At 40.0% G+C, this 10,127-nt stretch overlaps 1 protein-coding gene across 1 annotated transcript; it reads left to right on the top strand.

Annotated features, from left to right (window-relative positions):
• Positions 1–604: 604 nt before the first annotated feature.
• LOC125111394 (apolipoprotein R-like) lies at positions 605–9,104 on the top strand. Its single transcript, XM_047753341.1, has 4 exons — positions 605–808; positions 4,408–4,578; positions 7,693–7,868; positions 8,727–9,104. Exons 1-4 carry the CDS (start codon positions 724–726, stop codon positions 8,877–8,879), a joined length of 585 nt encoding a protein of 194 aa, XP_047609297.1. The 5' UTR covers positions 605–723; the 3' UTR covers positions 8,880–9,104.
• The last annotated feature ends 1,023 nt before the right edge of the window (positions 9,105–10,127 follow it).

A 10,127-nucleotide genomic window follows, 5' to 3' on the forward strand; every position in this document is an offset into this window, starting at 1 on the left:
AAAATAAATAAAGTGACCATTTCACCTCCAAAAAAAAAAAAAAAGAAAGAAAGAAAACTCAGGACTTGGGGAAAAGAAGTTCCTACTGAAGTATTAGGAGAATAATTATTGTTCGGACTGGATTCTTCAGTATTTTCACACTTAGAGCTTTGTACTCTTCTGCCCTGGCCAGGCAGTGGGCTCTTTAGAGAGACCCTTACTTATCTGGATTTTTTTTTAATCCATTCTTCTATGGGCAGTTCATACCCCTGATTGAAGAAACCACTCCTTGGACAGGCACTGCTTCTCCCTCATACTATGGCTTCTGCCTCCTGAGAAGCCAACCACCCACTGTGCATTGTGAGCCATAGTCCTTGTGATTTTGCTCTTGTTTACTCAGAGAGGGATCATAACATATCCAGACAGGAATTCATCATGTGCTGCACCCTTCAGCAAGCAATTCTGGGGTGGCAACAGTAAATATATGCAGCATTCCCAAGGGCTCCAGACTCTTCTACCCAAGAAGGGGCCTTATGGGCTTGTTCCTGAAAGAGCTATGCCCAGCACCTGGCTTCCAGTCACTCCTCCAGCCCCTCCCCTTTAGTGACACACAGCTGGGCTTTGCCAAGGCTGATTTCCTTGGCTTAGGCACCATTGCAACTGTTACTTAGAATACTTTTCTTCAGCTTGAGTCAAGGTATCTGAGACCACTGAGGGCCAGTGTGGTACCTCTGAGACTGGGTCATGGCCCCTAATTTGCAGCATGTTTTCCCAGCACTGCAGCTCTTTGGGGTCTTGGTTCTACTGCTATGCCCTTCCTGCATGTGCGGTGAGTATGAGACAAGGGGGGCAGGGTCTCTAACATATTGAAAAAAATATTCAATTAAGAATTAATCAAATATAGTCAAATGGTAATAATGCATAACTTTCGAATATATACATTAATAAGAAATAAAAATTTAAGTACAAATGAAATTGTTGCAATTCAGAGAGGCTTTTGTAATCTATAATAACAAACTCTTGGTATGCAAAAATGCTTATGAGGCTGCATTAGCAAGGAATAATCTTTAATTTCAAATCAATTTCTTGAATTTGAATGTTCCCAAATACTTAAAACAAATTACTTCCCAAACAGATGAATTATACCATCTACAATCTTAGATATTGATTGACCTTTAAAAAAAATTCTAGAAAAGGCAAAAAGACAAAAAATAAAATAAAATAAATTTTAAAAATTCTACCCATAAACAAAAATATTTTCTTTTATTATAAACCTGGAGTAAATGTTTTAGAGCAAAAATATCAGGTACTTTGTGAATTACAAACCATTATATAAAAATAAGCCATGATTATTGAAACGTGAGAAAATTTTTCACCAATGAACAAGACCCAAAAGGATTTGAGAGAACTCACCAGAACTGGCTGAAGACCTGTCACTATGGAAATGCACTGTGGTAGAATTTAAATGGAAATGTCCTTTAAGCAAAGTGATGTTTTCCTCTTTTGTTATTTATTTTTTATCGAGGAGAATTAATTGTCATAATCAATTTTAAACATTTATGAATATGTTCCCTGGAACAGCTGTCATGGCATAAAAAGAGAGGAGTTGGTCTGGCTTAGAGGGAAAAGCCTGAGATGAACACAATGGCTGAATGCGCTTACGTGAGTTAGCTTCCCGATTTAAAAGCGCAGAAGCCAGGCTGGCTTCCTCCCCCAGATTGGTGGTGATGGAGAAAGCATGGGTTGATTAAGGAACATCTCTCTGTGAAATATGATTTTTCACATCAGATGCATGAACGTTACTGCAGGGGTTTTTAGTTCTCTAACTTCACCGCTGAGTTCCCGTCTCTGAGAGACCGAGGTCGTAAAAGAAAACCTTATTAAGTTTGCCACAAGCTTTTCAATTACTTTTTTAGGTTTCTATTGCCCTTTCCCTTTTCTTCTGTCCCCTCGAACCTTCCCAATACCCACAGCCTTGACTTTCTGAAATGATACTTACTGTCTACGCCCTCTGTATGACTCTCTCTTTGGGATTCCGTCTCTGCCCCTCTCACAGTAACAATCTTCTGGTGCCAGAGACCTCGCCATCGCCTCACTATCCATCTGCCTCTCACATCTTATCAATTACTCACCTTCCCTCCGTCCTTCAAGGTGTGTCGCCACCTTATTCCTGGATGCCCTCCCTCAATACCAGAGTGCTTAGTGGTTCTGTCACCACCTTCCCCAGCAGAACTCATTTCCTGATCTAATCCTCCTGTTGGTGTGACTGGTGTTGCAGTGAGACTAGTTATGTGGCTCTATCTTATCTTTAAAAGTGCCCTGCAAGTATGCCCTCTTAATATTACCTGAAAAGCCCAGTATAGAACTGCACAAATGTGTTTACTCAAAAAATTCAGAGCCACGTTGGAGTTCCCGTCGTGGCTCAGTGGTTAACGGACCCAACTAGTATCCATGAGGACGCGTGTTTGATCCCTGGCCTTGCTTGGTGGGTTACGGATCTGGTGTTGCGGTGAACTGTGGTGTAGGTCGCAGACGTAGCTCGGATCCCTCACTGCTGTGGCTGCGGCGTAGGCCGGTGGCTACAGCTCCAGTTGGACCCCTCGCCTGGGAACCTCCACATGCCGCAGGACAGGCCCTAAAAAGACAAAAATAAATAAATAAATGAGAGCCATTTTAATATTTTAATGGAGGTACTTTGAAGTTTAAGAAAGGCTTAAACTATTTATAAGCTATTGACTTATAAACAGGAGAATTTATTTCACTTACAACTGAAGCGAAATTAACTTTGGAATTACTGTTACTACGCTTTCTGAAAGCCCCAGAGTTGAAACTTTGAGAGGAACACAGGTAAAGGAAGCAAGAATCTGAGCTGGTTCTTGGCCTCCTGGGTATTCAAAGCTTGCTCTCTAGCTCTCTCTCTCTCATGAGTTTTTCTTTCTTAAATTGTTCCTTCGTTATCACTGAGGGTCTGCAGTTTGCAATTCAGGATCTGGTTGATCTGGGGATCCACCTCTGATTCCATTTGGTCAAGTCTTTTTTCCTGTTTCCTGGATGTCTGGTGACTCCTAGAGATTTCTTTCTTTTCTTTTCTTTTCTTTTCTTTTCCTTCCTTCCTTCCTTCCTTCCTTCCTTCCTTCCTTCCTTCCTTCCTTCCTTCCTTCCTTCCTTCCTTTCTCTCTCTCTCTCTCTCTCTCTCTCTTTCTTTCTTTCTTTCTTTCTTTCTTTCTTTCTTTTTCTTTCTTTCTTTCTTTCTTTCTTTCTTTCTTTCTTTCTTTCTTTCTTTCTTTCTTTCTTTCTTCCCTCCCTCCCTCCCTCCTTACTTCCTTCCTTCCTTCCTCCTTTCCTTCCTTCCATCTTTCTTCTTTTTTTTTGCAGATGTCTTCCTCCTGTCCTTTTAAATAGACCTGAGGCAAACTCTGCCATGCCTGTCTTTCTCATGCAGCCCATTCCTAATCCACTGGAAGTGCTCTTGCATCCTTGCTTTTGAATAATACAGGAGTCCAGGCCAACTTCAAAGCAGCAGAAATCTGTCCTTCACTCTCACCTCAGAGCCACAGACAGCCCATCCTTTGCATTTCAGATTTCCCACACAGGAGCTGGACACTAGTCCACTATGGCCAATGCCCCCACCCACAACCTGAAAGGACATATATTAGGCTTTCTCAGTGAGCTCCTCAGCGCCCCTCTCTCAATGTGAAGGGCAAAGTCACCCTCATACTTGCCTCATCTGGGGCTGAGGCTGGTGTTCACAGAATATTAAAAGCTTTATAAAAAATTCTCCCCCAAATATTATTCTTAAAGGGATTTAAATGCCTGACCTAGGAATGTCTTTGATTTAAGTGAGGGAGTTAAGCATTTTCTAATTGGTTCTAAATTACTTTGCTTAATAAAACATGGGGTGTTACTAGACTCTGTGAGTAACAAGAAGAGTATAATTCTGCATCCCAAACTTCCATTTTATGACCTTAAACATCCACTGATGCCAAAGAAAGTGAGAGTCTAATGATCAGTACTGAGAGCAAAAAATAGTAGTATTCCAGAAAGTGGCAGCAAATTTGGTACTAACACAAAGCTGAGTTTAATCCCTAATTTGATTCATGTTAGTGGCACTTACTAGCTGTGACCTTGTGTAGAGTATATGACGCCTCTAAGGTTTCCTTTTCTCTAAGGTGGGTCTGATGATCATACCAACTCTAAGAATCAGTCTGAGGATTACATGGTACAACATACGTACAATGATTAACACAGTGTCTAGCAAGTGGTTAAGAACTCATTAGATCATTCCAAGTGATGTTTCAAGGAAATTGAAACATACTCCAGCAGTATAATTTAATGGCTTTGTTCTACAAAACGGGAAGAGTCCCTTATTCTGAATTGTTAATTAAACTCTAGCTCATTTTCTTCCTTCTTTCTCTCTCACTGCTCAAGACTGTGGCATGTTTCCTAGCATTGCCCATGGATCCTATGAAGATGTGAGCTCATTTTTATCCTTTACCACTGTGGTGCAGTATAAATGTGATGACGGATATGCTCTGGTTGGGGAGGAAAAAATCACCTGCAGAAGTTCACGTTGGTCATCTCCAGCCCCTCAGTGTCAAGGTAACTCCACTTTACTGATGGCCCTTGCTAAGAGGTGGAACCAACCATGCAAGATCTGACAGTATGGTTTCCTCCCAGCCAGAGGCAGTCCTTAGAAATGTGTATTTTATTTATTTATTCACTTATATTGAATATATGGATGTGGTACAATATTTGATAGTGTGAAGCCTCACCCAGTTTATCACTCTTGAAGTAACCACTGCTACCAGTGTGTATGTGTTCAAAGGTAGAGGGCTGCTTTTTGCTTTGTTTTAATAATAGTTTGAAGTTAAATATAAGATTCTACAGAATTGTGTGTAATTGTTGTGTAGAGGAGTCAACAGTTATCACAAAATGAACCCAACCATGAAACTATCACTCTGATCAAGAGACATTATCATTAATAGCATCCCAGAGGTGCTCCACACATCCTCCCCCAGTTACTCTTGTCTCCTCCCCAAAGCAGTTGCTATTCTGACACCATAATCTTCCTTTGCCCACTTTGTAGCTTTATACAGAGAAAATCATGCATGTGCAATTTTGTGCCTTGTTTCTTTTCTTAAAAAAAATTAAAAATAATTTTTAGGAAGTTCCCATTGTGGCTCAGCAGTAATGAACCCAACCAGTATTCATGAGGACATGGGTTTGATCCCTGGCCTTGCTCAGTGGGTTGGGGATCTGGCATTGCCGTGAACCCGTGAACTGCGGTGTGGGTCACAGACAGACACAGCTCTGATCCCGCATTGCTGTGGCTGTGGCATAGGCCAGTAGCTGCAGCTCCAATTTGACCTCTAGCCTGGGAACTTCCATATGCCAAATGTATGGCCCTAAAAAAAAATGCTAAAAAAATTTTTTTTTGTATTAGAGTATAATTGGTATAGAAAGTTGTTTCAGGTTACAGCAAAGTGAATCAGTTATACATATACAGATATCTATTCCTTTTCAAATTCTTTCCCTATATAGGCTATTACACAGCATTGAGTAGATTATCCTGTGTTTGTTCCTATCTATTTTATATATAATAGTGTGTATATATCAGTCCCAACCCCCTGACTTTTCCCTCCCTCCCCACAGTTCCCCTTTGATAACCACAAGTTTGGTTTCAAAATCTTTTGAGTCTGTTTCTGTTTTGTAAGTTCTTTTTATCATATTTGTTAGATTCCACATATTAGTGACTTCAAATGAGATTCGTCTTTGACTTGACTTTACTTAGTATGATAATTTCTAGGTCTATCCATGTTTCTGCAAATTCCATTTCATTCTTTTTAAAAATTATAGTTGATTATTATAGTTGATTTACAATATTCTGTCAATTTCTTCTGTACAGCAAAATGATCCAGTCACACATATATATATATATTTCATTCTTTTTTATGGCTGAGTAGTATTTCACTATATATACGTGCTGCACCTTCTTTATCTGATCCTCTGTTGATGGATTGCTTCTGTGTCATGGCTATTGTAAATAGTGCTGCAATGTATTGTAAATAGTGCTGCAATGAATGTTGGGGTGCTTGTATCTTTTCAAATTATGATTTCTCTGGATATATGCCCAGGGGTGGGATTGTTGGATCACATGGTAGTTTTGTGCCTTGTTTCTTTCTCAATATCATGTTTTGGAAAATCATCTACATTTTTACATGTCATGATAGTTTATTCATTTTTCATTGATCTTTAATACTCCTTTGGATGAATAGACCACATTTTACATATCTTATAAAAGTTTGAATTTTTTATGTTTTAAGCTATTATGTATAATAATTTCATGAACATTCTTGTGCATGTCTCCAGACAAATGTGTAAGCGTTTTTATTAGGAATAAACTTACGAGGAGAATTGCTCTTTCAGAGAGTATACACACATTTCTCTTTAGTCGATGGTACTAAATTTTGTTCGAAAGTGTTTATAACAATCTATGTTCTTATCAGTAATGTATGTGGGTTCCAGTTTTGATAAACAGAAGTTTTACATTCCAACTTAATTCAGTTATTAATCTTTTCATTGATATTAGAGCCTTTTGTGTCCTGTGTGTGTAACAAAAATATTCTCTGACATTATCTTCCACAGCTTTGTCACTTTCCCTTTCACAGTGATACTCCCAGACCTATGGGTTTATGGTGGAAAGGGGGGGGCAAAAAATTTTTTTCCAATGAATAATCAATGAACCCTGTACTGCATTAAATGGACCATAGTTTTCACACTGGTCTCCAGTACTACCTTTGTCATAATTCAAGTGTTAGAACAATTTTTTTTTTTTTTTGCTTTTTAGGGCCACACATGTGGAATATGAAAGTTCCCAGGCTAGGGGTCGAATTAGGATCCGAGCCATGTCTGTGACCTACACCACAGCTCATGTCAACCCCGGATCCTTAACCCACTGAATGAGGCCAGGCATTGAGGGTTCATTAACCACTGAGCCACAAAGGGAACTCCAGAACAATTTTGAAGAGTGTAGTGAAGAGTTAGTAAAATTTTAGTGAATTCCTACTAATGTTAGAAGGAAGCCTCTGATGGAAAAATCCAAAACATCCTTGGGGTATCTGATAACCTCCATTCACAACTGGTGCATGTCATCACCTTCTCATAAAGAAGCTGACCTGATAAGAGATTTCGGGCTGACCACCAAGATTAGGTGTGCTTTTTTTTTTTTTTTTTTTTACCATACTTTGAATAGCAGCTCAAGGGTCTAATTTCCCACCATTGTATCCATTTAAAACAGAAAGATACCAAGAATACAGGAATTAAAAATTACTTACTTAGGATCTTGAAACAATCAGGTCTTGAGATACAGTAGTTTTTGAAAACTCAGATTCTAGGAGCACAGTACCTAGGTTTATATCATAATCATGCCACCTAAAAGCTATGCAATATTAGACAAGTCACATAAAGTATATGCACCTATTTTTCCCTGCAGCCAAATGTAGATGATAATAGTATTTTTGTCATTAGTAGTATATGTATAATAACATTAATATTATTATTACTAATTTTATTGCTATAATCATAAATAAATATGGATAAAGAAACTCTCAGCATGCAGGTATACTTATTATCAGTGTTTCTACAGTACCCTTGACTGTTGTAAGATCTTATCCGGAGAATCACAAAATGATCAAAATTGGGTTTCTACTTCAGCTCTGTGTCTGAAACCAGAGATAGAAGATGGAACAGTGTCTGTGGACAAAGATCAATATGTTGACTCTGAAAATGTCACTGTCCAGTGTGACCCTGGCTACAGTGTGGTTGGCTCTCCAAATATCATCTGCTCAGAGAACGGAACCTGGTATCCAGACATACCCAAGTGTGAGTGGGTAAGTGGCACACACTTCACGGTGATCAATCACATTCTAAACACGGCACCTGCTCCAAAGAACCATCTCAGCTAACACTGATGAGATTTGACTTTTATCAGGACTCATTTCTGAGTTTAAATCACTTTTGGAATCAGCACTTCTACCCTCCAGACACTTGGAGAACTCTTAAGTCAAGTTATTATTTATTTATCTATTTATTTGTCTTTTTAGGGCTGTACCAGTGGCATATGGAGGTTCCCAGGCTAGGGGTCCAATCGGAGCTGCAGCCACTGGCCTACATCACAGCCACAGCAAGGAGGGATCCAAGCCGTGTCTGCAACCTACACCACAGCTCACAGCAATGCCAGATCCTTAACCCACTGAGGGAGGCCAGGGATTGAACCTGCATCCTCATGGATGCTAGTCAGCTTTGTTTCAGCTGAGCCACGACAGGAACTCCTAAAGGCAAATTCTAATTTTTTTATTTATAGCAAGAAGGACCAAGGCCCTAGATAAAAGGCTTCAGAGATCCAGGTGACCTGGCTCCCAGCCCTGTATTTTCTATAACAAATGCTATGCTTTTGCACAGACATCAGATCCATCCCTTCAGCTAACCTGAAGAGATTCCCTGGCATCTTCTGTAGCCTTGTTCCTTCCCTGCTTAGATTGTTTCATTGTTGTCTTAGAGCAGTGCTGATCTAGAACGTATGGTGAATACTTTCCTGAGATGTACAAAGTCTCTTTTGATTTCTTACATCCGTCCCAGGGAGGGTCTTGATACTTCATCTTGATTGTAATCGATAGGCATCCTGAAGGAATCTTATACTGTCACAGTTTGGAGAGAAGGCTCTCAAACCATCCTTTTATCTTTTTCAGGAAATTCACACAGACTGTGAGCAAGTGCTCGAAGGCAGGAAGCTGATGCAGTGTCTCCCAAGTCCAGAGGATGTAAAAATGGCCCTGGAGGTATATAAACTATCTCTAGAGATTGAAAGACTGGAGCTAGACTTGAAGTTGAGCACCAGTTAAAAAATCAGTCCATGTATTTCCCCCCTCCTCCTCTTAAAAATAGAGAATTAAGCACTTTCTTTCATTAGCAACTCTGCTTGTCCTTAACTGCTATTATTTACTGAGAAAAAAAAATAACTGTGTTAGGAGGATCTTTGATATTTTCGATGCCACTTATAATGTGGAACTATTGATTTATATCCTAAGCTTCTGCTTCCCTGGATTTGTTGGAATGGCAGAAATAAATCATCACCTATCAAAAAATCCAGTGTCTTTGTTTTCACTTTGATTCTCTTGTAATGAAAAATTGGGGTCCTATGCCAATCATTCCTAATATTTCTCTGATTAACTTACTTTTCTAATTTACGTATTGACCCCTTGTCTGAGGTGTTTACCCTTCATCTTCACTTCTTACTCATCCTTCGATGCTCAGGATAAATATCACCTCTTCCCCTGGTCTTCTTTCTTTCCCTATTGATCACCAGCATTTTCTCTGGAACAATGTCTCGGTTCCTCTTTATATTTAAGATACATTTGGTTTTGATTTACATCCTATCCATTCCATAATAACCAACTTGAACGTCTTTGAAAGCCTGATCTCTGTGCACCCCAAGTCTTCCTCTTGGGCATGCTCAAGCCTTCTAATCCAGTATGGTCACTCTTAAATATTTCAGTCCAAATGGCGTTAGTGTCTCCCTTAAGACGGATTCCCCAGAAGCAGACTCTGAAAAGGGAATTCATGTGTGAGTAACTTATTAAGGAAGTTCTCCAAGGAGAAACAGGTAAAGGAATAGGGTGAGTAGGACCTATTAGGGTGATCAGGCAAAGTTCTATGGAGGAAGGCTTAGCCTTGACCCAGAAGGGGACTCTGGACGATGGATCTGCATACATTTTGTCCCAATCCCAGGTGAAGGAACTGGGCTTTCCTTCTGCTATACTGGTGGGTCATTACTGGTGATGGGACATCCCGTGGGCACACAAGCCCCCAAGGCATCCAGCTATCTCTGTGTGAAGGCAAAGCTGACTAGCAGCCTGAGGGGAGTCCTCCAAGAAGAGTAGAAGGTATGACCCTGAGAAACCAGAGCTCACAGAAGACTGCAGAGGAATGCAAATGATAAAAGGGACCAGGGGCCTGGGTGTAGCTTTCAGGACTTATTCCACTAGACTCCCTCTTATAGCTCGGGATATTTGGGGGAGCCTTATAATTTTTGATGGTCACCTCTTCTTCCAGTGTTTTGCCTCCTCAAATGACATTCTCACTCATGCTTA

Source organism: Phacochoerus africanus, chromosome 11 (assembly GCF_016906955.1).
Source record: "Phacochoerus africanus isolate WHEZ1 chromosome 11, ROS_Pafr_v1, whole genome shotgun sequence".
Classification (NCBI taxonomy): domain Eukaryota; kingdom Metazoa; phylum Chordata; class Mammalia; order Artiodactyla; family Suidae; genus Phacochoerus; species Phacochoerus africanus.

What these genes read in the sequence shown, in the direction of transcription:
- LOC125111394 (XM_047753341.1), top strand. Translation starts at nt 724, where the DNA reads ATGGCCCCTAATTTGCAGCATGTTTTCCCAGCACTGCAGCTCTTTGGG. An exon ending in TCCAGCCCCTCAGTGTCAAG is followed by an intron (nt 4,579 to 7,692) that starts GTAACTCCACTT and finishes TTTCTACTTCAG; the next exon opens with CTCTGTGTCTGAAACCAGAG. An exon ending in ACATACCCAAGTGTGAGTGG is followed by an intron (nt 7,869 to 8,726) that starts GTAAGTGGCACA and finishes TATCTTTTTCAG; the next exon opens with GAAATTCACACAGACTGTGA.